Source organism: Dermochelys coriacea, chromosome 14 (genome assembly GCF_009764565.3).
Source record: "Dermochelys coriacea isolate rDerCor1 chromosome 14, rDerCor1.pri.v4, whole genome shotgun sequence".
NCBI classification, from domain to species: Eukaryota; Metazoa; Chordata; order Testudines; family Dermochelyidae; genus Dermochelys; species Dermochelys coriacea.
In genome coordinates, this window is record NC_050081.1 from 38,394,698 (window position 1) to 38,420,963 (window position 26,266).

Sequence of the window (26,266 nt, forward strand, 5' to 3'; positions counted from 1 at the left end):
CCGGCCCCAGTCCAGGGGACTGGCTGGCTCAGCGAGGCGGGGAATGGGACATTGAATGCAGAGGTGAAGCTTGAATTCTGTCCTTTCCTTTTGACCAAGTTTATTATATTAATTGCAATCAATTTATTTACAGCCGTTAGAATAAGTACCTTGGAGGAGTCTTCCCCCCACAACCATTGTCTGAAGTGGAGGAGGACGGGGGCTAACACAGAGGTTAAAGCTCATGCTATGTGTTGTCAAAGGGACACTGTGAGTAAAGGAAGGTGGTGGAAGCAGAATCCCCATCAGCTTTTAGCTCTAGAGGGCTAATGACACATGTGTAGGTCTGAATCCAGCCACTAGAGGGCACTTACACATAGACAATATGTCACACCCTACAAAGGGGTCAGGCAGGGAACCCTGAAAATACACACAAGTAAAAGTATGGGTTGACAGGTGGGTGTGTGTGTGCGGGGTGGGGTGGGGATCCCATAGATCTATAGCCAAAGGTCATGCTGGTGTAAAGCAGTGTAGGCATTCCCCATTAAAAACCTCTTTGGACAGTCAGTTTATTAGACCTCTTGTTACCCATAATCCTTCACTCGACAGGCTGGTCTCCCAGACTGGGAAAATGAGAAGTGATGTCATCTGGAGGCTCCCAGATGCCAGGATGCCAGGAGTGTGACATCATGGTGTGTGTGTGTGTGTATATACACGAGAAAGGCTGTGACTTCAGAGGCTGGGGCGGGGTTGGAATTGACCAGGAAGCAACCACCCAGGGGTGGGAGGAAGAAGGGACAGGAAGTGAAGAAGTCAGTAACATCAGAAACGGCAACGAGGAGGAGGAGGGAGAGGAAGTGACACCTAAAGGCTCTGAAGAGGAAGTGATGTCAGCAGAGTCTGAAGATGATGTCATACCATCAGGAGAGTGACATCGTGGACCATTGACAGGAAGGAAGAAATGACAGAATAGGACAGGAGGAGGAAGTGAGCTAGTTCCTTCCAGGTCTAGCAGGAAATGACTTCATTGTGCATTGGGGGGGTGGGGCAGAAGGAATTGGCCCTGGCAGAACGACAGGAAGTGATGTCATTGCACAGGGAGAAAATTACGTCTTTTCTCTCAGAAGGAAATGACTTGGGTCCAGTTGGTGTGGGACAGGAAGTGGCCATCACGTAGCTCTGCGGGAGGAAGTGACCTCGTCCATCAGATGAAGGTGGACTCCTTGTGGCTGGGCAGCCGGTAGCCCCGGCTCTCCTGGAGCTGCCTGCAGAGAGCCGCCTTCTCCTGCTCCAGCTGGGCGATGCGGTCGCTCTTCTCCGACACCTCCTGCTGCCGAGAGGACATCGGTCACGCTCGGGCAGCCATCTTGGCCTGGCCCCGTAGCCGCCCCCCGGGATGGGAAGAGGGGGAAGCGCGGACCCCTCAGGCGGCCAGCGGGTGGCGCTAACCTCCCGGCCGCCTTGAGCCCGCTGCCCCAGCCCAACCTTGATGCTTTGGGGCAGGGAAGACGTCTCAGGCGGCCAGTTTGTTGCGCTGCCCATCGCTTATCCCAGCCGCTCATCAGCAGCCCTCACTTCTCGGGCGGCCACCTTGGGCCTCACCCAACGGATCAAGGAAGACCATTCTGGTGGCCGCGGGGTGGCACTGCCTCTTCCCTGGGCGGCCGTCTTGGGGCGCTACCTCCTTGCCTCACCTCCTGGCTGCCTGGCAAGGAAGATGCTTGAGGCAGCCATCTTGAACCCACTTCCAAAACGTGGCAGCGAAGAGCTCTCCCTTCGTTGCCCTCTCCTCCCCCCCCCACCCAACCTCATCGCTTGGCACCTCAGGTCCCCCTTCTTGAATCCGGGTCTTGGACCCACCCTTGCCACAAGGCAGAACTCGGTGTGGTTGGCCATCTTGAATCTCTCCCCCTGCCCATGCGAGGAGCAGAACGATCTGGTGGCCAGCGGCTGATGCGACTTCTTGGCCAACTGAGCCCCCAGCGGCCAGGGCCGGGAACCGTAGAGCGTTGGCCCGCTGGACCAATTGCCCCACACGGAGGGAGGCAAGGCGGACGTTGCAGAGTTGGGCACCTTGAACCCGTCTCCGCTGCCAATTTCTGAGTCCCGAATGCCCCCTCCCAGGCCCATGGCCGCCTCCGTACCTTGATGAGCAGGCGGGTTCTGCTCCTTCAGCACGCTCACGGCTTGCTGCTGAAATTCCTGCTGCTTCCCCGCTTGGAAGATGGGGGCCCCAAAGCGGCTGGAGGGGAAGCAGGGAGGAGGGTCAGCCTGGGCGGGAGAACAGATCAGTTGAGTCCCTTTTCATACCAGCCATGAGAGGGAATAGCTCTGTGCCCCTCACTCCTGACCCACAGCCCCTGATAGCCCTGCCCCCTCGCCACCGAGCTCTGCCGGTGCCCCTCACTCCTGACCCACAGATCCCTGCTATCCCGGCCCTGGGCTCCCCGCCCCCCCCCCAGCTCTGCCGGTGCCCCCCACTCCTGACCCACAGCCCCTGATCGCCCTGCCCTCCCGCCAATGTGCTCTGCCGGTGCCCCTCACTCCTGACCCACAGCCCCTGATAGCCCTGCCCCCCCCCCCCACCGAGCTCTGCCGGTGCCCCTCACTCCTGACCCACAGATCCCTGCTATCCCGGCCCTGGGCTCCCTGCCCCCTCCCAACTCTGCCGGTGCCGCTCACTCTCGACCCAGCTGCGCTGACCTTTCCAGGGCTGGCCAGTAGGTTTCGCAGCCCGAGATTCACCTCCTGGATCTTGGCCAGCAGGAGGCAGCTCTGATTGGGGCAGGAATCCGGGAAATAATCCTGGGGGGCAGTGAGAAGAAATAATCAATGGGGGAAAATTCCTGCAACGAACGTGCAAGTCACCTGCTGGACTCCTGGGTCCCCTGTACCCACCATGGGCAGCTGGGGCTGATCCACTGAATCCCATATCACAGTTCACCCCTCTGTCATGGGAACAATGGAATCATCCGTTTCACTCCCCCCAGTGCTAAACAGTGGAATGATCCATCCACACTAAATCATTATGAAATGATCCAATTTTCTCCATCCACCAGTAACAATGGATTGTTCCACCCCCTCATCCCCCTAATAATCAGAATGGAATGACCCATTGCCTCCTCCCAATAATACTGTGGACCCATCTGTCCCGCACCCATTACAATGGATCCGTCCATTTCCCCTCCGTGAGACTGTGGCAATGGTCCAGTCCTTTCACCCCTAATGGTAACAATGGACCAATCCATTCCCCCTCCATATATCAATGGACTGATCCACCCCACCTACTCTTATAACAGAACAACCCCCCCCCTTAGGGCTCCCAACTTTCTAGTCGCACAAAACTGAACCCTCTAGCCCAACCCCTGACCCGCCCCTATCCTGAGGCCTTGCCCCCCACTCACCTCGTTTCCCCTTCCCTCAGTGGCTCGCTCTCCCCACCCTCACTCACTTTCACTGGCCTGGGCCAGGGGGTTGGGGTGTGGGAGGGGCTGAGGGCTTTGCCTGGGGGTGTGGGCTCTGGGATGGGGTTGGGAGGTGCAGGAGGGGTCTCCAGGTTGTGGGATGGGGCCGAGGGATTTGGAGTGCAGGAGGGGGCTGCGGGTTGAGGCAGGGGGTTGGGATGACAGAAGGGGTGAGGGCTCTGGGGTGGGGCCGGGAATGAGGGGTTCAGGGTGTGGGAGGGGGCTCTAGGCTGGGGCAGGGGGTTGAGGCGAGGGCTCCCAGACAGTGCCACAATGGGTAGGGGGGCTAAGGCAGGCTCCCTGCCTGTCCTGGGGCACCACGCTGCACCCCGGAAGCAGCCAGCAGGTCCGGCTCCTGGGGGGGGCAGGTAGGACAGGTAGGGAGCCTGCCTTAGCCCCGCAGCACCCCCAACCTGACTTTTAATGGCCCAGTCAGTGGTGCTGACCAGAGTCGCCAGGGTCCCTTTTCCACTGGGTGTTCCCCTTGAAAACTGGACACCTGACCCCTCTATACAGTAATGATGAAATAATCTCTTCTCTCCACCTCCCTATTAAACACAATGGACCGCTCCATCCCCCCTATTATTAATAAAAATGGACCAAACCACTCCCATCACACTTTACACAATGGACTGAGCTCTGCTCCCCCCCACAGTAACAACAGACTGCTCCATTACCACCCTATTCATGACAATGAACCAATCTGTTACCCCCATCATCCACAATGGACTGATCCCTCCCTGTTCTAATCACAACGGTTTGATCCACCCCAAAAATCGATCCATCCCCATCCACTAATTAATACTAACAGATCAATCCAGTCCCCCCCCTTCCAATAAAAATGGCTTGATCCACGTTCTCCAGGCTAACAATGGATTTATCCACCCCCTTAAAAAACAACTGCCCGCTCTATTGCCCGCCCCTCAATTAAAACCACCCCTCAAAGACAATGAACTGACCCACTCTCCCCCCCTCCGTTAGGGGGCGTTGGTACGTACCGGCTCCGCCCCCCCCCCTGCTCCTGCCTGCGCTGGGCCTCCAGCAGGTGGCGCCGGTACCAGCCCCGCAGGCGCTCGGCGAGATCCAGCCCCTGCAGCAGCGCGTCCCGCTCCCGCTCCCGCGCCTGCCTGCGCTGTAGCTGGGGGGAGAGGGGGGTCAGCGGGGGGTCGGGGAGCCCGGACGCCTGGGTTCTCTCCCCGGCTCTGGGAGGGGAGTGGGGTCTGGTAGTTTAGAGTCGGGGGGCTCTGGAAGCCCGGACGCCTGGGTTCTCTCCCTGGCTCTGGGAGGGGAGTGGGGTCTGGTGGTTAGAGTGGGGGGTCTCTGGGAGCCCGGACGCCTGGGTTCTCTCCCTGGCTCTGGGAGGGGAGTGGGGTCTGGTGGTTAGAGTGGGGGGTCTCTGGGAGCCAGGACTCCTGGGTTCTCTCCCTGGCTCTGGGAGGGGAGTGGGGTCTAGTGGTTAGAGCTGTGGGGGGCTCTGGGAGCTTGGATGCCTGGGTTCTCTCCCCAGCTCTGGGAGGGGAGTCAGGGCATAGGGGTTAGATCGAGGAGGCTGGGAGCCAGAACTCCTGGGTTCTCTCCCTGTCTCTGGGAGGGGAGTGGGGGCTGGTGGCTAAAGCAGGGTGCCCCGGACTCCTGGGTTCCCAGGGGCGGGGCTGTCACTCACCCACAGGAAGAAGTGCTCCGCCTCCCAGCTGCCCAGCCCGGTGCCCAGGGGCAGGATGAGGATGGTGTAGCCGCGCTGCACAGCCGTGGGGGCCAGCAGCAGCGACAGCAGGGGGCAGCGCTGCATGGCAGGGTGGGGGGACCGGTGGGGGGCCCCCTGTGTCCTTCCCTGTCTGCGCTGGCCCCTTCACCCCCCTCCTCTCTGCCCTGCTCCGGCTGCTCCGCTCGGCAGCCTAGCCCGGTGCTGACTGAGGGGCCTGGCCCTGCCCGGGGGAGCCCAGTCTGGGGGGGCCCTGTGCCCTGCTAAGCCAACCGGCAGCGCTTCCCGCGCAGAGACAATGGCCCTAAGCTCCATCTTCCGCTCGGCTGGCCAGGGAGGGGGACAGAGATGGGGACGGAAAGAAACCACCCCCCCCCAGCCCTAGAGCCGACAGGCCCCATTCCTCACCTCCCTGAGCCAGCCAGTCCCCGCCCTAGGGCTGATGGGAGCCGGTGCCCCCAAGAGGGACAGGCCCTGGCCCCATTCCCCCACATCCTCTAAGACTTTACTAATTATGTCTGTTCTTCCCCAGAAGAGAACACCAGCATGTCCCACAAATATTCCTGGGGGGCTGCGGGTCGGGAGTGAGGGGCACCGGCAGGGCAGGGGGGAGCCCAGGGGGCTGCAGGTCAAGAGTGAGGGGCACTAGCAGGGCAGGGGGGAGCCCAGGGGGCTGCGGATCGGGAGTGAAGGGCGCCGGGCCGGGCAGGGGGGACTCACCGCCCCGTAGTCGATGCCGTGGGTGATCGTGTGGCGTCGCGGCTCCTTCGGGACTCGGAGGCTCCGGGGCTGCCCGGCCTGACTCAGGGCGCTGTTGATGCTGCGAGATCGGGTCACGCCCCTTGGCTCCCCCTCACCTGCGGGGAGAAGGGTGGGGATGAGCCCCAGCTTGGGGCATGGTGCCTGTCCCCTCTATGGGGTGCCAGTCCCATCTGGCCCCAGGTCAGGGACTGGCTGGCTAGGGGGGCAGGGAACGGGGCACGGGGTCTGTCCCCTCTGAGAGATTTTGTTCCCTTGCCATGTCCTCGCTGCTGTAATTAAACCACTAATTAATTACAGGGCCTCATTGATTCCCCAGCTGGGCCTGAACTGAGGGCACAAATCCTCGTATTGGAGACAGGGATACGATCCTCGTCAATGTAATTAACTGGCTCCGGGTGTCCCACGCTGGTGCCCCTCACTCCCAACCCATAGCCCCTGCCAGCCCAGCCCTGCCCCCCCCAGCTCTGCCGGTGCCCCTCACTCCCGACCTGCAGCCCCCTGCTAGTGCACCCCTGGGCTCCCCCCATTCCCCTCTCTTGTGTCTCAGGCCCTCGGCTTGGGAGAGCCCTGCATGGTAGAGAAGTGGGGGTGTGGGGGGTGCAGGGATTTAAGGGGTGGGACAGAGGTGGGGGGGGACCGAGGGGAATGGGAGCCTGTAGGGCAGGCTGAGGGGACGTGGGGCCCCATGGGGCAGGGTTCCCATGGATACAGACCTAGCGACAAAGCTGGGGCTTCTAGCCCAGCCCGGCCGACTCAGCAGAAACAGGGTAGCCGGGGGCCCGGCGCCAGGAGCGACTGGCGCGCTGCCCCCCCACCCCTCCGTGGACACAGCTGTCTGCCCGATGCCGGGCCGCACGTAGGCAGCTCTGCTGGTGCCCCTCACTCCCGACTCGCAGCCCCCTGCTAGCCCAGCCCCCCCCAGCCCTGCCGGTGCCCTCACTCCCTACTCGCAGCCCCCTGCTAGCCCAGCCCTGCCCCCCCAGTTCTGCCAGTGTCCCTCACTCCCGACTCGCAGCCCCCTGCTAGCCCAGCCCCCCCCAGCCCTGCCAGTGCTCCTCACTCCCGACCCGCAGCCCCGGGCTGTTCGACGTGAGTTTAGCTCCATCGATCTCATGGATTCGGGTCTTTCCTTGTCACCTTTAGCCCAAACCTTTTCTCCTGGCTGGCCGGGCTCTGGTAAAGTCCCATGTGCCCAGAGGCCCCAGGCCGGAGCAGATCCAGCCACCGAGGGAGCCCCATCCCCCGGTGCTGAGATGCAGCCACCTCTGGGGTGGGGCGGCTGCTTGTATTCTCCGATGGGTATTTCGTGGGCCGAAGGCTGGCAATCCGGGATGGGAGGCGTCTGCAGCAGCTGGGGCTGGTGCTCGGCCGGCCAGTGGGTCGGATTAGATGCCGTAATCTGCGGCTTAAAGCGAGTGAAATCTCCCAGGTGCCAGGCTCGGGGGAGAGACGCTCGGAGCAGCGCCCGTGGGAGCTATGGTAGGCGGCGAGGGGGCTAGGGCGGTATTGGGCCCCTCTCTTACCTGAAATCAATGGCTCACCCCTCCCCCGCCGTGGGGCTGGCTCCCCAGGGCTCTGGCTGGCCGTGGGGCCGGCGCGGGCCTGGCTCTAAGAGGATTGGGGCTCTCCATGGCCGGGGAGACAGGATCAGCCCTGCTAAGCCCCCTGGCCGTATGCTGCCAGGCTGAGGCCCCCCCCCCACCCTGCCTGAGAGACCAAGGGGGGGTGTCTGGCCCCACAGCCTCCTGGCTGCCCATTCCCCCCCGGCATTCCCATACAGATCTGGTATCTTCCCCCACCCCCATCACCCCCAACCTCAAGAGATGCCATCAGGGCCTTGGGGTCACTCACTGGGGTGAGGAGCCGGGGTGGGGGGGTCAAGAACCCCAGCTCTTGGCTGCCCCTGGGGGGCAGGTTTCTGCTATGCCTGGGCAGGGTTCCAGGTGTGTCTGAACCCCCGCCCACAACTGTGCCTCCCTGGATCTTCCTCCCCACTAACCCCCTGCCCCTCCAAGAATCCAGGCGTCCTGGCTCTCAGCTCCCCCTGCTCTAACCACTAGCCCCCACTCTCCTCCTGGAGCCGGGGAGAGAACCCAGGAGTCCTGGCTCCCAACCCCCCTGCTCTAACCACTAGATCCCACTCTCCTCCTGGAGCCGGGGAGAGAACCCAGGAGTCCAGGCCCCCGCTCTGCCCCCCTCACTCACGTGTCTGGCCCCCACTCGTCCTCTCCTGCGCCGAGTTGTGTCCAGTCTCAGCCGCCTCCGCCCCGGGCCCCTGCTCCTCCTCCTGGTCCCGGAGCAGCGCGATTCTCAGCCCTGCCACTAGGCGGGGGAAGCTCAGAAACCCCCCGCTGGGCCCCGCCACCTGCTGCAGGGCGGGCAGCACCCCGGGGGGCAGGAGCTCGTGCTGTGGCCCCCCCGGGGGCTCAGGCCCGGGCCCCCCCGGCCCCAGCGGCTCTCGATCTCCGACAGGTGCACAGCCCCACTCCGCTGCTCGTCCAGGATCTCAAAGAGGGTCCGGAGGCTGCGGAGGAAGGGCCGGGGCAGCCTTGGGGCCAGGCCCAGGGCAGGGTCCTCGGGGGCAGTAGGGGGAGGGGAGGCAACCAGGGAGGTCATGGGTCAGAGCGGGCTGGAGGACTGGGAGCCAGGACTCCTGGGTTCTCTGGGAGGGGAGTGGAGTGTGGTGGGTTAAAGCGGGGAGGCTGGGAGCCAGGATGCCTGGGTTCTCTCTGTGGCAGTGGCTTCATCCGTCTGTCCGTCCCTCGCCAGCCCATCTCCGAGCCAGAGCGGCTGAGCCGAGGGGGGGTTGGATCCCAGCTGGGAGCCAGTCACGTGACTCACCAGCCTGTCCACTTAATCCTCCAGGCCAGCTGATTAGCGGCTCCAGCTAATGAACCTTCCCCACCCGGGATCGGGGCCAGGGGGTCAACCCCTTGGAGGGGGATGGGGAGATCCAAAGAAACCAGCCCCTACCCCCATCAGCTGCCTTCCCTTTCACTCCCTTGTCTGCTCCCTGGGTCTGGGTGCCCTTGTTATTGTAGGGTCTCCCATATCAAAAGTGTGGTGGGATAGTTTGGTTATGGTAGGGTCTCCCCTAAGCGCTGGGATGTGCCTGGTTTGTTGAGGTCCGGTTTCGTGGAAATGCTGGTTTTTGTAGGACCTACTGTAAAGCGAGCTCATGCCAAGCCAGGGAGTGGTGGCCCCTGTAACCCCCCCATGGAGTGAGGGGCCCTCACCCCGTGCTGCCTCCTGGCCTTCCACCCCTCCCCCATGCACCATCCCCTGCCCCCAATCACACCCCACCCTCTCTGCTGTCCCCCTCCTCCCGGGGGGCAGCGGGACCCTCCGTCCGACCGGAGAATCCATCCCAGCTCCTGCAGGGAGACCCCCAGAGAACGAGGCGGGGGAGGGGAGGTTGACACCTTTTGGCCAGTAGCAACACTGCACCATAGGGATGGCAAGGCTCCCCCCAGCCCCTGCCGGTGCCCCTCACTCCCGACCCACAGTCCCCTGCCAGTCCAGACCTGCCCCCCAGCCTTGCTGGTGCCCCTCACTCCCAACCCACAGCCCCCTACTAGCCCAGTGGGACCCTTTCGCTGTTCGCTATCTGGCTGTTTCTCTCTCTGGTCCCCAGGGCTGGTGCCTCCAGATCGAGTTCCCGGCTCTGGCTGGTTGGCAGGGAGCAGCTGTTGCCTCCAGGCCCAGGGACCGTCTGTTCATCTCCCCCTGGGCATCGGGGGGCGGAGGTGGGGGGGATGTGGGCCCAGCCAAGACAGCAGTTGCTACTCGCAGCATCTGGGACTGGGAGCCCTAGGAACCATCCTCGGGTCTAAGAACAAAGGAGGAAAGTGGCAGAGAAAATCAGTGACCTGGTGCAGCGGGTCGGGAGTGAGGGGCATCAGCAGAGCTGGGGGGGCAGGGCCGGGCTAGCAGGGGGCTGTGGGTCAGGAGAGAGGGGCACCGGCGAGGCTGGGGAGAGCCCAGGACTGGATTAGCAGGGGCTGTGGGTTGGAGTGAGGGGTTCCAGCGGAGCTTGGGGGGGCAGGGCTGGGCTAGCAGGGGCTGCGGGTCGGGAGTGAGGGGCACCGGCAGGGCTGGGCTAGCAGGGGCTGCGGGTCGGGAGTGAGGGACCCCGACAGAGCTGAGGGGGGCAGGGCTGGGCTGGCAGGGGCTGAGGGTCGGGAGTGAGGGGCACCGGCAGAGCTGGGGGGGGTCCAGGGCGAGGCTAGCAGGGGGCTGAGGGTCTGGAGTGAGGGGCACCGGCAGAGCTGGGGGGGGCCCAGGGCTAGGCTAGCAGGGGGCTGAGGGTCGGGAGTGAGGGGCATCGGCAGAGCTGGGGGGGGCAGGGCTAGGCTAGCAGGGGGCTGAGGGTCGGGAGTGAGGGGCATCGGCAGAACTGGGGGGGGCAGGGCTGGGCTGGCAGGGGCTGCGGGTCGGGAGTGAGGGGCCCCGGCAGCGCTGGGGGGGGGGGCTCAGGGCGGGGCTAGCAGGGGGCTGAGGGTCTGGAGTGAGGGGCACCGGCAGAGCTGGGGGGGGCCCAGGGCTAGGCTAGCAGGGGCTGAGGGTCGGGACTGAGGGGCACCGGGAGAGCTGGGGGGGGGCTCAGGCCAAGGCTAGCAGGGGGCTGAGGGTTGGGAGTGAGGGGCATCGGCAGAACTGGGGGGGGCAGGGCTGGGCTGGCAGGGGGCTGAGGGTCGGGAGTGAGGGGCACCGGCAGAGCTGGGGGGGGGGCTCAGGCCGAGGCTAGCAGGGGGCTGAGGGTCTGGAGTGAGGGGCACCGGCAGAGCTGGGGGGGGTCCAGGGCGAGGCTAGCAGGGGGCTGAGGGTCTGGAGTGAGGTGCACCGGCAGAGCCGGGGGGGCAGGGCTGGGCTAGCAGGGCTGCGGGTCGGGAGTGAGGGGCACCGGCAGAGCCGGGGGGGCAGGGCTAGGCTAGCAGGGGGCTGAGGGTGGGGAGTGAGGGGCATCGGCAGAACTGGGGGGGGCAGGGCTAGGCTAGCAGGGGGCTGAGGGTCGGGAGTGAGGGGCATCGGCAGAGCTGGGGGGGGCAGGGCTAGGCTAGCAGGGGGCTGAGGGTCGGGAGTGAGGGGCATCGGCAGAGCTGGGGGGGCAGGGCTAGGCTAGCAGGGGGCTGCGGGGCGGGAGTGAGGGGCATCGGCAGAGCTGGGGGGGCAGGGCTAGGCTAGCAGGGGCTGAGGGTCGGGAGTGAGGGGCATCGGCAGAACTGGGGGGGGCAGGTCTAGGCTAGCAGGGGGCTGAGGGTCGGGAGTGAGGGGCATCGGCAGAGCTGGGGGGGCAGGGCTAGGCTAGCAGGGGGCTGAGGGGCGGGAGTGAGGGGCATCGGCAGAGCTGGGGGGGCAGGGCTAGGCTAGCAGGGGGCTGAGGGGCGGGAGTGAGGGCATCGGCAGAACTGGGGGGGGCAGGGCTAGGCTAGCAGGGGGCTGAGGGTCGGGAGTGAGGGGCATCGGCAGAGCTGGGGGGGCAGGGCTAGGCTAGCAGGGGGCTGTGGGTCGGGAGTGAGGGGCACCGGCAGAGCCGGGGGGGCAGGGCTGGGCTAGCAGGGCTGTGGGTCGGGAGTGAGGGGCACCGGCAGAGCCGGGGGGGCAGGGCTGGGCTAGCAGGGCTGTGGGTCGGGAGTGAGGGGCACCGGCAGAGCTGGGGGGGCAGGGCTAGGCTAGCAGGGCTGAGGGTCGGGAGTGAGGGGCACCGGCAGAGCCGGGGGGGCAGGGCTAGGCTAGCAGGGGGCTGAGGGGCGGGAGTGAGGGGCATCGGCAGAGCTGGGGGGGCAGGGCTAGGCTAGCAGGGGCTGTGGGTCGGGAGTGAGGGGCATCGGCAGAGCTGGGGGGGGCAGGGCTAGGCTAGCAGGGGGCTGAGGGGCGGGAGTGAGGGGCATCGGCAGAACTGGGGGGGGCAGGGCTAGGCTAGCAGGGGGCTGAGGGCGGGAGTGAGGGGCATCGGCAGAGCTGGGGGGGCAGGGCTAGGCTAGCAGGGGGCTGAGGGGCGGGAGTGAGGGGCATCGGCAGAGCTGGGGGGGCAGGGCTAGGCTAGCAGGGGGCTGAGGGGCGGGAGTGAGGGGCATCGGCAGAGCTGGGGGGGCAGGGCTAGGCTAGCAGGGGGCTGAGGGGCGGGATGTGAGGGCATCGGCAGAGCTGGGGGGCAGGGCTAGGCTAGCAGGGGGCTGAGGGTCGGGAGTGAGGGGCATCGGCAGAGCTGGGGGGGCAGGGCTAGGGTAGCAGGGGGCTGAGGGTCGGGAGTGAGGGGCATCGGCAGAGCTGGGGGGGCAGGGCTAGGGTAGCAGGGGGCTGAGGGTCGGGAGTGAGGGGCATCGGCAGAGCTGGGGGGGCAGGGCTAGGCTAGCAGGGGGCTGAGGGGCGGGAGTGAGGGGCATCGGCAGAGCTGGGGGGGCAGGGCTAGGCTAGCAGGGGGCTGAGGGGCGGGAGTGAGGGGCATCGGCAGAGCTGGGGGGGCAGGGCTAGGCTAGCAGGGGGCTGAGGGGCGGGAGTGAGGGGCATCGGCAGAACTGGGGGGGCAGGGCTAGGCTAGCAGGGGGCTGAGGGTCGGGAGTGAGGGCATCGGCAGAACTGGGGGGGCAGGGCTAGGCTAGCAGGGGGCTGAGGGGCGGGAGTGAGGGGCATCGGCAGAACTGGGGGGGCAGGGCTAGGCTAGCAGGGGGCTGAGGGTCGGGAGTGAGGGGCATCGGCAGAGCTGGGGGGGCAGGGCTAGGCTAGCAGGGGGCTGAGGGTCGGGAGTGAAGGGCATCGGCAGAGCTGGGGGGGCAGGGCTAGGCTAGCAGGGGGCTGAGGGTCGGGAGTGAGGGGCATCGGCAGAGCTGGGGGGGCAGGGCTAGGCTAGCAGGGGGCTGAGGGGCGGGAGTGAGGGGCATCGGCAGAGCTGGGTGGCTTATGGGTGCAGTTGATCTGTTGCCCTCTCCTGTCCAGGCTGTGAACTGCAGCCTCCCTCCCATCATGTTATAGCCCAGGGGTGGCCAAACAGAAGTTCACGGAGCTCCCAGGCCCCCCCATGTCTCTGCCTAGCAGACTGGGCGGAGGGGAGCTTGGGGCTTCTGCCCTGCTGGAGCGGGAGGAATCGGGGCAGAAGCCCCAGGTCCTGGCAGGCGCCGCCCCATGGGGCAGGTTGTGGGCTTCTCACAGCTCTTGAAAGTCTGAGGATTATTGTTTGCGGCTCGCTGGGTCCCTACATTTGGCCACCCCTGTCACCGACCCTGAGATGCATCCACCACTGGGGTGGGGGCTGGTTATATGGGGACCCCTCCCCCGGCACAGAAATGCAGCCCCTCCAGGGTGTGTGGGGGGACTGATGACACGGGGCCCCTTGTCCAGTGCAGAGATGCGGCCCTCTGGGGTGGGGCACGGCGTCTGGTTACACTGGGACCCCAGTGCTGGCCTGGAGCTGCAGGCTGAGCACCCAGGGGCTGGCCCATGGGGGCTGTAACTTGGGTGCCAGCCCAGGGCAGGGGAAGGTGCGGCTGGTTAAGGGGTAACCCAGCCTGAGCAGCCACCCAGGGGCTCTGTCATGGGGGGAGGGTGCATGGGGGAATGTGGCCTACAAGGGGTTAAATCAGCCTCGGGGAGCAGCTCAGGGTCCCAGGGTGTTCACAGGCCCCTCAGATCCGGGCTGTGGGCCAGGCCTCCGGCAGGGGTCACAGGCTGCCCAGCCACCGGACAGCTGCCAAGGTCAATATTGACAGAGAAGGCAGCTGGCATGGGCGGAGGGGGTGGGGCCAGAGCAGCTCGGGTGGGGGGGACTGCAGGGGGCTGGGGAAACGGAGGGGGGCAGGGGATGGATGGAAGGATGCATCGGGGGGCTGGGGATTAGCTAGGTGGGGGGATGGGCAGATGATGGATGGGTGTAGAGGGAATGGGTAGAGGGGGTGGGTGGGATGGGTGGTGGGGGTGGGCAGAGTGGAGGATGTACAGATACAGTTGGGTGATGGTGGAGGGGCAGCAGGCCCCACCCCAGACAGCAGGGGGCTGGCTCTGGTCTCCATGGGACTGGGCCAGGCCTGAGATGCCCCAAGGACCGGGGAAGGGGGACATGGGACTCAGACCTACCGGTTCCCCTCACTCCCGACCCACAGCCCCTGCTAGCCCAGCCTTGGGTCCCCCAGGCCTGCCAGTGCCCCTCACTCCTGACCCACAGCCCCTGCTAGACCAGCCCTGGGCTCCCCAGCTCTGCCGGTGCCCTCACTCCCGACCCTCAGCCCCTGCTAGCCCAGCCCTGGGCCCCCCCCAGCTCTGCCGGTGCCCCTCTCCCGACCCGCAGCCTCTGCTAGCCCAGCCCTGCCCCCCACAACCCTACTGGTGCCCTCATTCCCGACCCACAGCCCCTGCTAGCCCAGCCCTGCCCCCCACAACCCTACTGGTGCCCCTCATTCCCGACACCACAGCCCCCTGCTAGCCCAGCCCTGCCCCATCCTGCCGGTGCCCCTCACTCCCGGTCTGCAGCCCCCTCTTGATGTCTCGCCCCCTGGAGTGATTGTCAGTTATCAGTGTGGGGCTGATTTTGAATCCCTGCCCTCCCCCTCCAGTTTTCTCCCCCCCGTGTCAGTGAGCCGTTGAAATGACTGACAACCGGATTTCCGTGGCCTCTCGCCTGAGGCGCCCCATTCATGGCTGAGGACAGAGGTTTATTGTGTCGCTTCAAGTCTCCGCCCTGCCGGCCTGCCACGGCCACATGGGCCTTTCCTCCCTGTACTCAGCCTCCCGCCCCGCTCTAACCCACCAGATCCCACTCCCCTCCCACAGCTGGGATAGAACCCAGGCGCCTGGCTCCCAGCCCTAACCACTCAACCCCACTCCCTCCAGAGCTAGGAGAGAACCCAGGAGTCCGGGCTCCCAGCCACCCCCCGCTCTAACCGCGAGCCCCCACTCCCCTCGCAGGGGCAGGCAGAGAACCCAGGAGTCCTGAGCCCTGGGGGCCGCCTGTCTGTGGCTGCCCCCGAAGGGCGCTGAGCCTTTCACTGGCACCATCTGTCTGTCCCGGGAAGGGAAGGAAACTTCGGAGCAGCCGGGAAAGGGGAGCGGGAGCAGGGAGAAGGAGGGAGGGAGGGACCGCGGGGGTGAAGGGAAAGAGGCGTCGGGAGCGGAGAGAGGGGACGGGGCAGGGGAGGGGAGGGGGAGACGGGGGGAGGATGGGGAAGAGGGGAACGAGACAGAGGAAGGAGAGGACAGAGGGAGGGAAGGAAGGAAAAAGGAAGAGGGGAAGGGAAGTGAGACGGACGGGGTGGGACAGGGAGGGGACTGGGGAATGAGAGGGGGCAGGAAGGAGGGACGGAGGGGGCAGGTGGGGAGAGGGGCAGAGGGAGGAGTGGGCAGGTGGGGCAGAAGAGGCAAGTGGGTAGGTGGGGGCAGAAGGAGGGGGGAGAGAGGGAAGGGGCGGGGCTGGCAGGAGAGAGAGGCAGCCCCCCCGCCCCAGCCTGCCCTCTCCCTCCCCTCCCCGGTGACTCACTCTCTTCCTGGGTGGGGCTGCGGAGGAAGACCCGTCGCTCCGGATCAGCTCCGTGTTGCGCTCAGAGTGCCCGCAAGACTCCGAAGTGGTGCGATTCGCGCCCCCGGCCCGGACCCGGCTTTTCCCGCCCTTGGGGGAACCTTGAAACGCACCCGAGCCGCGGAGCGGGGGATTTGTCCGTTCTAACCCCTCTCCCCCCCGGAGCCAGCCCCGGGCCATGGCTGAGGAGCAGATGCAGGTGGAGCTGTTTGTCAAGGTAAGCGGGGGGCGGGGGGCTCTCCAAACTCCGGAGCCGCTCCGCATTGACCCCCCTTCCCGGGGGAACCCAGCCTGCCCCCGCTTGTTCCCCATCGGGAGTGGGGCCACAGGAGAGTGAAAGTCCGGAAAGAGGAGAGCCCCCGCCTTCACTCCCGCCCTCTGAATCCCCCCCCCGGTTGGGGGCTGGGCTGGGAGGGGAGAAGCGGGAGCTGGTTATCTGGGGGAAAACGGGGGCTCAACTTCCCTCCTTCCCCTGGAGTGGGGGGGGCTCCGACTCCTCCTTCTCTGCCTCTTTCCACATCCCTTCCTCCTTTGATCCCTCCTTTCTCTATCCTTCCTGTTCACTTCCTCCTGCTCACTTTCACATTTCTTGTTTTCATAACTCCTCTCTTCATTCTTTTTTTCACTCCTCCTGTCTCCCTCCCTGGTTCCCTCTTCACAATACTTCCCTCCTTTTCAAACCCTTTTGCCCCCCATTGGTTCTTTTCTACACCCTTTCTCTCCCCTTACCTGGTCTGGTTTCTTTCCTTCCTTCTCAGGCCCCTTTTCTGCCCCTCCGCCCTTCCCTTCCCCCCTCCTCCCTTCCTTCCTCTGCCTTTTTCCCTCTCCGCCGTTGTCCTCCAGCTCTGCCTCGCTCCATTTTCTCTCCCCTGCCTCTGGGTGGTCCTGCCTTTCCAACCCCCTCGCTCTTTCACTCTTTCCTGGGTCATTTGGTGCCTCCTGCAGACTCACGTCCGCCACGTTTGGGGAAGTGCCTTCAACGGACTCGGGCCCACTCAGCCAGCCGGCCCCGAAATGCCGTGGGTCCCAGCTGCATGGGACATGGGCGAAGCTATGCTGGGCCGGGACACCGGGATCCCACAACTACACACAGGGTCTGGCCCGGAGCCCTACAGATCACTTACAAAATCACACCACCGCTGTGTGCACTTCTTGGGGGTGCAACATTTTTTGCGGGGGGCGTGTGAAAACTGAAGCTTGGGTGACCCCACAGTGTCCCCTGAATTCGTGGTCAGACGAGCTTTGTGGCTTAGAAAAAATTCGAAGCTTTTCGATTGATTTGCTCTTTTTTGGCGGGGGAACTGACTTTGTGCTCTGCATCCTTCCTCTCCTCTGACACTGAAAGGGTTGAAAATGAACCGCTTTGTCAGCCAGGCGTTCGACCTGCAAGAAGCTTTGTCTGACCCCCCCCCTCATTAATTCCCCCCCAACACCACATTTTCAAAATGACCACGGAATTGAACAATCTGCTGTGGCCGTCCCGGCTCAGACCTGACCCCGCTCTCAAATCTGCATGTAGACGTTTCCAAAGCGTGGCTTGGATGTAGCAGGCTCGGAGGAAGACAATCTTCCAGGATTGGCGTAGGTGGGAAAGTCAGACGGACAGAAGCTAAAGTTAGCACCGGATGCAAATACACACGGCCTCTTTTGTGGATTGCATTCATTCCCTCCATGGTGTGTTTTGTTTCTCTTCGGCCTGGCCTACGCCCAAATCTAAAACCACTGAGTGTCACAAGCCCTGATCCGGCCACTTGATCTAGCTTCTCTCTGTTGACTTCCACCCATTTATTCAGCACCTGGACTTCTGGAGTTTAATTTCCAGCTCCCGGAGAGGCAGAGAAAGTCCTAGATTTGAGGATCACTGTGATCTAGTGCCTGTTCGACACAGGCCTGGCGTTTCCCTGCGTCAGTTCCTGGGCAAATCTTTGAGATAAACAGCCGATCTGGAATTAAAACCGGAGAATCTACCACATCCTTTAGCAAGTTGTCCCAATGATTCATTCCCTCCCAGTTTAAAAAATTGCACCTTATTTCCCATCTGACTTGCTAGATTTGTATTCCCCTGGTATAGCACATGAGGCCCTGGTCTTACAGTGCTTTCTCCTTGCTCTGACACAAACTGCTTTGAGACACTTCAAAACTGATTTGAAATTGCCCCATGTGCAGCTGAAGTGGGTGGATGCTGGCTTCCCCGGCCCACAAATATCGTAGAGCTTTGAAAAGTTGAACAGTCCTGAATTGAGAGAGAAAAGTGGAATTTCCACCAGATCTAAATGAAAAAACCCAAATGTTCAGTCGGTTTGGGTCAATCAAGTATTGTCTTTGTTCTTTCAGTCTGATTAGCTTATGCATCCTGATAAAAAGCCAATTTGAATCATAAAGCTGGAATTTTTTTTGTTTGTTTGAACACATAGCCACAAAACTTTGGACAACTTTTGTTGGTGTTTTGTTTTTTTTGAGTCAGGCGATTTGTCAAAACTGACCCTGTTTTGTCAGCATTTTCAACAAAGCGACACGTTTTGATGCAAAAAAGAGCTGTTGAAAAATCACGACTATAATGAAAGCACGTAATCCTGGATTAATCTTCCCTTGAGTGAGGTGTACTTGTGACTGGCTTGGACCAAGAGATTTTCTCCATGAAACGTTTTTCATTGCAGGGGGAACACCCAGTTTCTCAGCACCAAAATTTCCTTTGTGAAAGTATCAATTTCAATGAATGTTTCCATTCCAGGCTGAAAAAATTGGGGGAGAAAAGTTTGGCAAATGTTGACACTTCCCGTTTTTTGCCATTCTTGGAATGAAAAGCTTCAATTTTTGCTTGGAAACGACTTTTGGATTGGAATTTTGAGTTTTAAAAAGATCCAGACTGAAATGAAATACTTTGAAATGAACCAAACATTTTGATTGACCGGAAGCTAGTTTTTTGGTCAGTTTTCCGGGTTGTGTAAAATGTTGAGATTTGGCTTTTCCTCCCAATTTGGAATGAAAAATGTTCAAAGTCTCAAATTCGCACATGATTTGAAAGCTGTTTTGGGTCTAGTCGGAGACTTCGGGTTGAAACGGCACAACTGATCAGCAGCTAATCCGGCCGCTCTGGGTATTTTGGGAGTTAATTTGTCCTGTGGACAATCTCTCTGAAACTAGACTAAGACTGGAGATGCTACCTTGAATGCAGCCAACTTGAACTAATTGTCCATCCAGCTAAAAGACTAAACTCTTTCACGTAGGGTGACATGAAACCACGACCAGGCCTTCTAAAGCATCCGTGTTGGGCGTGGCCCTGGAGCACCTACATCTGTTCAAACACTGAAGCGAGTTTCCCATGTAAACAAGGCCTGTGTTGAGAAACTGGACTAAGCTAAACCGAAATAAAGCCGCTCTGAAACCAGCATGCCCGGAGCAGGGTTTGAAACACCTGAAATTGGGGACATTTTAAAACCAGGATGGAAAAAAAAATTTATTTGGCGGGAACAATTTTTTGCCAACAGTTTGAAACATTTGAATTGGGGAAAAATTCAAAGGAGGAAAACTTTTCAATTGGTTTGAAGATCCCCTGGGACAATCAAACTGGGGCTGCTTCTGTTTACACAGCCGAGGCCTCTGTCTCTTTCCTTTCCTCGTCTGCTTCTCTCCCCTTCCCTCTTTCTCTGCCTGTCTTTTGTTCTGTCTCTCTCTGGCTGGTTTAACTGGGTCGTGCTTGGGTATGGGCTCTCTCTTTCTCTCCCTCTCCTTCTGATCCACCTCCCTAGGAGGAAGCCCCCCCTCAAATCTCACCCTGGGACGTCTTAATCCAAACTTTGTATGAGCTTTGTACACCCCAACAGTTGAGTAACATAGTCACGGCCTTTCCTTCTGCTCCACTTCATCTGCATGTCTTTCTTTCTTTCTTTCTTTCTTTTCTTTCTTTCTTTCTTTCTTTCTTTCATGTAGTCTCTGCTCTGTTCCCCTCTTTCTATCCTTTTCTTCCTCTTTCTCGTGTGGTATGTGTGTGTGTGTGTCTGGATCAGAGTGGGGCAGGGACACAAAACAGGATGCCTGGGTTCTCTCCCTGGTGAGGGGAGGGGAGGGGAGTGAGGTCTGGTGGTTAGGCAGGGGCTCTGGGAGCCAGGACTCCTGGGTTCTATCCTCCGCTGTGTCTGGCTTTCCTTCCCCTCCTCCTTTCCTGTAGTTTTCCCCTGGAGCAGGTTCCCGGACCAGATTTTCTTTGTCTGTTTAAAATCCAAACAGGGCTGAGGGCTGGTTTCCCTGGGCTGGGCTCACCCACTCCCTGGGGTGCGGCCTCCTGGGATTCAAATGTGGCTGCAAATTAGTGTAACTTTAGTTAGGTTAGAACAGGATTCCTGGGTTAGAGCAGGGGGGCTGGGAGCCAGGATTCCTGGGTTCTGTCCCTGGCACTGGGAGGGGAGTGGGGTCTAGTGGTTAGAGCAGGGCGGGGGGGGGGGCAGCGGCAGCTTGGAGCCAGGACTCCTGGGTTCTCTCTCCAGTCAGGAGGGGGGACCCTGGGCAAGTCACTTGACCGCTCCCTGCCTCAGTTCCCATCTATTGAATGAGGATCCTTATTCCTCTCTGGTTTCTCTAGGTAGACGATAAACTCATCAGGACAGGGCCTGCCTCTCTCATTACCTGTCTATGCAGCACCTGGTGGAGGGGCAGGGCCCTGATTCTGGAGAGCCCCCTGCTGCCCCCGCCCCGCTCCCTGCAGCAGATCCATGAGGGGGGGGGGTGGAGTGAAATTAGAGGAAGCAACCATTTAACCCAAGGGGGTGGAGGAACGTGCCTAAAAGAACCTCCTGGGGTGACATCACTGCAGGGAAGGAGGCGAGTGGGCCCCAAACACAGAGCAGTAAAGAGCCTGCCTTGGGTTGACTCAATGTTTCCTGGCTGTGTCTGGGGATTGTGCCTGGGAAGGGCGAGTCTCCCTATAAAACCCTCCTTGAGACACGGGGCTGGAATGTCTCTCTGGGGCTGGTGTAAGGACCAGGGAGGCGTTACAGGAAGTGGGGCTGGTTTTAAAGGGACAGGCCCTGCATTTTCTTATTTTGGACCATGTTGGGCAGGGATGGGGCCTGCCAGCCCAGAGGAGGTGGGAATGGGGGTGCTGGGCGTTTCACGGGCTCTGGTTGTTTGAGGACTGGTCAAGGGTGGATGCTGGGAGCTTGGACCCACAGGGGAGAGCAGGGAGGGGATAGTCAAAGGGGAATCGCTGCAGTTCTTTGCGGTGTAGGGCATATGAACACACCCAGTTCTACTGGGCCCCTCACTCCCAAACTGCAGCCCCTGCTACCTAGCCCAGCCCTGCCGGTGCCCCTCACTCCTGACCCACAGCCCCTGCTACTCCCAGCACTACAATTCCTCTTTTGGGACTTGTCTAGGGATGAATAATTCCTGAAACCACCAGCGGCCTCCCACTGCCTGGCTCAAGGTAAACCTATAAGCCCAGCCGGAGTCGGATTCCATCCCCCATGCTTCCCCCACCCGCCGAGCCAGCGGCCCACCTTGGGGTTGGGTCAGAGCTGGAGGCCCCAAGACGGGGAAGGCCCCACGTCCTGTCCTCCCTCACCGGAGACAGGTAGTCACTCAAAAAATAGAACCCAGGAGTCCTGCCTCCCGTGCTCTAACCACTGGACCCCACTCCCCTCTCAGAACCAGGGAGAGAACCCAGGCGTCCTGGCTCCCAGGCCTCCCGCCCTAACCACTAGACCCCAACCCCTACCAGAGCTGGGGAGAACCCAGGCATCTGGGTTCCCTGAGCCCTGCCTGTGTTTGCCAGCTGTAGCTGTTGTGGCAGGGAGGGATGGGTGCGTCTCTGGAATAACCATCATGGGCGGTGTGTGTTGTTTCTCCATGGCAACCCGTCATGCCTGTCACCTTGTGTGTGGGTGTGGCCTGTTTCTACAGCAACTGGCTGTGGGTGTGGCCCAGTTGAGCGGGGCGGGGCCTTGTGTCACTGTAGTAGCCACCCTTGTGGGGTGTAATTGTGTGTGTCAGGTTGCCAGGAGCAGGGGGGTGGGCGGTCATCTCCATAGCAACTGGCTGTGTCTGGTTGTCGGGTGTACCGGAAGGCACTGGTTATGGGTTTTGGTAGAAAGGCAGATGTGAAGCAGCTGCCTAGCAACTGGCTCTGCCTGTCACCTGGCGGGGGGGTGGTTGCCGGGCATTCCCTGGCAACTGGCTGGGGGCCTGGTGGGTGTTGGCAACGGGCAGCAGGATCTGCTGGGCCTTGTGACCCCTGCGAGGGGGTGTGTGGGGGGAGTTGGGGGCTCAGGGTGTTCTGTGACCCCCTGAACAGGAGGGGGTGGGGAGGTTAATCCTTGAGGTGATGCCCCCCAGCCAACTCTCTCCCAAACAGAGAGATGTGTGCCCCTCCTCCTGCCCTTACTCACACCCTATCAGCCCCCAACACCCCCTCCTCTCTGCCCACCCCACCCTGCCTCTAGACCACCCTGCTGCCCCATAGACATCCCCTCCTCTCTGCCCACCCCCTCCTGCCCCCAGACACCGCTGCCTCCCTGCCCCACCCCCTGCCCCAATAGACACCCCTTCCTCTCTGAACCCCACCCCATCCCCTCCCACCCCCAGACACCCCATCTTCCTCCACCCTGTCCTACCAGACACCCTCCTTCCACCCCTCTTGCCTCCCACAGACACCCCCTCCTCCCCTGACCCTATACACCCCCTCCTGCTCCCAGACACCCCTCCTCCCTGCCCCCAAAACTATTCTCCCGCAGACCCCACCTCACCCCACAGGCCCTTCCCTTTCCGGCTGTTCCCCCCACCCTGACATCCCAAGGCACTGGCAGGAGAGGGCATGTCCGTCAGGGACTCCCCGGACCCCCATGGGCTGCGCCTCCCCCGCCATATCCCTAGAGATCCAGTCCCCACCCCACCCCCATGGCACCGAGCAGTGGGGGGAGTGTTTGTGGGGGAGGAGCACAGCCCCTGGGGGAGCTGAGGGGGGGCTATGGGGAGTTGCAAAAGGGGAGCCCTCTGCAGGTCCCTATAGGGCAGGCTTGGAGCACCATGGTGGTCACGTCTGGTATTGCAGCCACACCCCCCATGGGGTCTGTATGGGAGGGGGCGCCATCTGGTGGTCACGGGGCTATTGCAGCCGCACCCCCATCAGGCATATAGCTGTGGGTGCCCCTTGGTGGTGGCTTCCGGTATTGCAGCCTGGACTACACGGGGTGCGGGGGTGGGGCAGCCCTGCCCCATGGCTGGGTGGCAGCTCCACGGCAGGACGGGAAGGTGGAAGCTCTGGGGATGATCCTGCCCCTCTCCCTGGCCTGGTGGCGGTGGGGCTGGGCACTGGGTGGTTGCTGAGCCCCCTCTGTTCTGTGGGCCAGGCCGGCAGCGATGGGGCCAAGATTGGGAACTGCCCCTTCTCCCAGCGGCTCTTCATGGTGCTTTGGCTCAAAGGCGTCACCTTCAACGTCACCACGGTGGACACAAAAAGGTGGGTGAGACGTGGTCCGTGCCCCTCACTCCCGACCCGCAGCCCCCTGCTAGTCTGGCCCAGCCCTGTCCCCCAGCTCTGCCGGTGCCCTCACTCCGACCCGCAGCCCCCTGCTAGTCTGGCCCAGCCCTGTCCCCCAGCTCTGCCGGTGCCCCTCACTCCCGACCCGCAGCCCCCTGCGTCTGGCCCAGCCCTGCCCCCCAGCTCTGCCGGTGCCCTCACTCCCGACCGCAGCCCCCTGCTAGCCAGCCATGCCCCCCAGCTCTGCCGGTGCCCTTCACTCCTGACCCACATCCCCTTGCTAGCCCAGCCATGCCTTCCCCCCAGCTCTGCCGATGCCCTCACTCCCACCTGCAGCCCCCGTCTCTCATTGCAGGAGGACTGACACCGTCAGAAGCTTTGCCCGGGCGGGCAGCTCCCCTTCCTGATGTACGGGACCGAGGTCCGCACCGACACCACCAAGATCGAGGAGTTCCTGGAGGAGGTGCTGTGCCCCCCCAAGTATGTGCCAAGGAGCCAGTCCGGCATGGCAGGGAGCATGTGCGGGGCAAGTGAGGGTACCACTGTCATGTGGCAGGGAGTTCCACTGGCCAGGGGAAGGAACATCCCATGCCTGGTGGGTAGCTCCGCTCACCGGTTTACTGAAATGGGGGGATCTGAGAACTCTGGGTAGGGCTTTCTGGGGTGGGGGAGGGTGTGTTTACTGTTTTTTGTGGGGTGGGGAGCTGGCTCCTCTAGGTGTGGGGTCACTAAGGAGGAGTATCGGGCAGGTTCCGGAGACTGGAGGAGAGGTGTGTGCGGGGGCTGGCGTGTGTGAGGAGGGGACATCTGGGGGATGGATAATAAAGGAGGGGGGACCCCAGTGTCTGCATCTCTCACTGCCCCCCCGGTACCCCAGGTTGGCCGCCCGTAACCCCGAGTCCAACACAGCCGGGCTCGACATCTTCGCCAAGTTCTCCGCCTACATCAAGAACTCGAATCCGGCACAGGACCCCGGTGAGGTGGGGGACGGGGATCCCTGGGCGGGTGAAGGGGAATCTGCCTGGGGGAGGGGGGGGGAAACCCCTCACTTCTCATTGGATGCCCCAGGTCGCTCTCTGTCTTTCCATTGGCTGCCTCGTGGGCAACCTTCACCATTTCCCATCTCCTCCTTGTTTTCATTGGCTGCCCTTCTGCCTCCACTTTGTTCCCATTGGCCGCCTCTCAGTCGAACCTCCCCATTCCCATTGGCTGGCTCTCTCCACTACTTATCTCTTTCTTGTTCTCATTGGCTCTTTCTCTTGGCTGCCCCTTGTCATTGGTCGGCCCCTCTGTCTCTCTTCCCCTCGATCTCATTGGCCACCTCACATTACCCCCTGCTTCTTATTGGCTCCCTCTCTTGGCAGCATCTGTCTCCTCTCAGTTCTGATTGGTTGTGTCCCTTTGCCATCTTCTCTCCCCTTGTTCTGATTGGTTCCAGCTCTTAGTCACTCTGTCCTCTCATTGGCTGCCCCTTTGTTCTAATTGGCTCCCTCCTCGTTCTGATTGGCTCCTTCTCTCTGTTGCCACTATCCCTCTGTCATCTCTCATTGGTCGCTCCTGTCTTCCCTTGGTTCCCATTGGCTGCCGCTGTCTGCCATTGGATCTCCCTGATCTTGCTTTGATTTTCATTGGCGGCCTCCATTACCCTCTCTTCTGTTTGTGCCCCCTCATTTGCACTAGATTCTCATTGGCTACATCCCTGGCCTTCCCGGTTACCTTCTCCTCTGACTGGCTGCCTCCGATCTCACCTTGATGCTCACTGGCTGGCTCCCATCTTCCTGGGTTTTGATTGGTTGCCTCTCTGCTCCTGTGAATTTCTCCCCTTTGATTGGCTGCCCCAAATCACCTTACTGATTCTCATTGGCTTCCCCCCCTTTACCCTCTCCTGACTGGCTGGATGCCACCCTCTGGATTCCCATTGGCTGCCTTTCTGTCTGCCCCATTCCGATGACCGTCCCTTCTGATTGGCTGTCCTCCGTCTTGGTTCTGTTCTCATTAGCCGCCTCTCCCTTTCTCTTTCTGCCCCGCTTCCTTCACCCTCTCTTCTGATTGGCTCTCCTCCATCTGCTCACGAGTCTCATTGGCTGCCTCTCTCTCCCCGCCCCCCGCCAAGCCCTGGAGAAGGGGCTGCTGAAGGCGCTCAAGGTGCTGGACAATTACCTGATGGCCCCGCTGCCGGACGAGGTGGATGAGACGAGCGCCGAGGACGAGACCCGCTCGAGCCGCAAGTTCCTGGACGGGGACGAACTGACGCTGGCCGACTGCAATCTGCTGCCCAAGCTACACATCGTCCAGGTGGGGGCACAGGACCGGGCTGGCCACCAGGGGGCGCCGCGGCCGGCACTACGGGGCGCTGTCCTGTGGGGTGGGGGGCAGCCGGGGGGGAGGGTCTCCCCTGGCCCCCTGGGCTGGCCCCAGGGCCGTGCACAGTAGCTCGAGATCCGTCTCCGGTCTCTCTCTGGGGCTGGTTTTCGGTCTCTCGCGCTCTGTGTCCGTCGGTGGGGCATGGGTCAGGCTGTGGGTCTATGGATCTAACTGTAGGAGCATGGGTCAGGCTGTGGAGATGTGGGGCCACGGGGCTGGCCGTGGGTCGGGCTATGGGGCCATGAATCTAGCTGCGGGCCACGGGTTTATCTATAGGGCCATAGGTCAGGCCATGGAGTTGTGGGGCTGTGAGTCAGGCCATGGGTTGGGCTGTGGGTCGGGCCAAGGATCTAGCTGTGGGACTGTGGGTCAGGCCATGGAGCTGTAGGGCTGGCCATGGGGCAGACCGTGGGGCCATGGATCTAGTTGTGGGGCCGTGGATCGGGCTGTGGGGCCGGGGTCAGGCCATGGGTTGGGCCGTGGATCTCGCTGTAGGGCTGTGGGTCGGGCCATGGAGCTGTAGGGTGGCCATGGGTCAGGCCGTGGGGCCATGGATCTAGTTGTTGGGCCGTGGGTCAAGCTGCGGGTCGGTCAGGCCATGGGTCAGGCCGTAGGGCCATGGATCTAGTTGCGGGGCTGTGGGTCGGGCCGTAGGTTGGTCAGGCCAGTCCCCGGCGCTCTGTGGGCGCAGGCCCGGCCGTGACCCCCCCCCCGTGCCCCCCAGGTGGTGTGTAAGAATATCGGGGATTCACCATCCCGGAGGCGCTGCAGGGCATCCACCGGTACCTGCGACACGCCTACGCCCGCGAGGAGTTCGCCAGCACCTGCCCCGACGCCGAGGAGATCGAGCTGGCCTACGAGATGGTGGCCAAAGCCCTGAATAGCCCCGGGGACCCTGTGGGGCCCCACCCCAGCTGGGGGCTGCCAAGCCTGAGGAGGGGGGGGTGATTTTGGGGGGGTGTCTATTCAGTCCAGGTGGGGGCGGTGGAGGGATTCATGATGAAATATTAAACCTG

The 26,266-nt window shown here is 62.2% G+C and overlaps 3 protein-coding genes across 4 annotated transcripts; 1 reads left to right on the forward strand and 2 right to left on the reverse strand.

The window, feature by feature from the left end:
- Positions 1–75: 75 nt before the first annotated feature.
- On the reverse strand, positions 76–9,087 carry SAPCD1 (suppressor APC domain containing 1). The gene is made up of 7 exons (XM_043497486.1): positions 9,072–9,087; positions 8,113–8,412; positions 5,866–6,002; positions 4,442–4,581; positions 2,683–2,784; positions 2,124–2,250; positions 76–1,306 (listed from the first exon to the last, which is right to left on the reverse strand). The coding sequence occupies exons 1-5, from the start codon at positions 9,085–9,087 to the stop codon at positions 2,721–2,723; spliced, it is 657 nt and encodes a 218-aa protein (XP_043353421.1). The 3' UTR covers positions 76–1,306; positions 2,124–2,250; positions 2,683–2,720.
- A 379-nt stretch (positions 9,088–9,466) lies between these two features.
- LOC122456621 lies at positions 9,467–15,788 on the reverse strand. 2 transcript variants are annotated; one of them, XM_043497136.1, is made up of 2 exons: positions 15,374–15,788; positions 9,467–9,736 (listed from the first exon to the last, which is right to left on the reverse strand). In XM_043497136.1, exons 1-2 carry the CDS (start codon positions 15,722–15,724, stop codon positions 9,482–9,484), a joined length of 606 nt encoding a protein of 201 aa, XP_043353071.1. In that variant the 5' UTR covers positions 15,725–15,788; the 3' UTR covers positions 9,467–9,481. The 2 variants fall into 2 exon arrangements, with proteins under 2 accessions (XP_043353071.1, XP_043353072.1); XM_043497137.1 differs by lacking the exon at positions 9,467–9,736 and adding an exon at positions 13,146–13,322 and having other exon boundaries at positions 15,374–15,785.
- CLIC1 (chloride intracellular channel 1) lies at positions 15,494–26,224 on the forward strand. The gene is given in 8 exon segments (XM_038371057.2): positions 15,494–15,629; positions 22,756–22,865; positions 23,242–23,255; positions 23,258–23,366; positions 23,755–23,861; positions 25,000–25,181; positions 25,975–25,984; positions 25,987–26,224. Coding segments are annotated over 8 exon segments (783 nt in total). The 5' UTR covers positions 15,494–15,590; the 3' UTR covers positions 26,199–26,224.
- The last annotated feature ends 42 nt before the right edge of the window (positions 26,225–26,266 follow it).

Excerpts from the sequence above, each read along its gene's own strand:
- SAPCD1 (XM_043497486.1), bottom strand. Across the intron at positions 4,582-5,865 it reads ACGGCATCGACTACGGGGCG|CTACAGCGCAGGCAGGCGCG; the intron begins GTGAGTCCCCCC and ends CTCTCCCCCCAG. Across the intron at positions 2,785-4,441 it reads CAGGGGGGGGGGCGGAGCCG|GATTATTTCCCGGATTCCTG; the intron begins GTACGTACCAAC and ends ACTGCCCCCCAG.
- LOC122456621 (XM_043497136.1), bottom strand. The coding sequence starts at position 15,724 with ATGGGGAACAAGCGGGGGCAGGCTGGGTTCCCCCGGGAAGGGGGGTCA. Across the intron at positions 9,737-15,373 it reads CAGCCCCACCCAGGAAGAGA|ACCCGAGGATGGTTCCTAGG; the intron begins GTGAGTCACCGG and ends CTTTGTTCTTAG.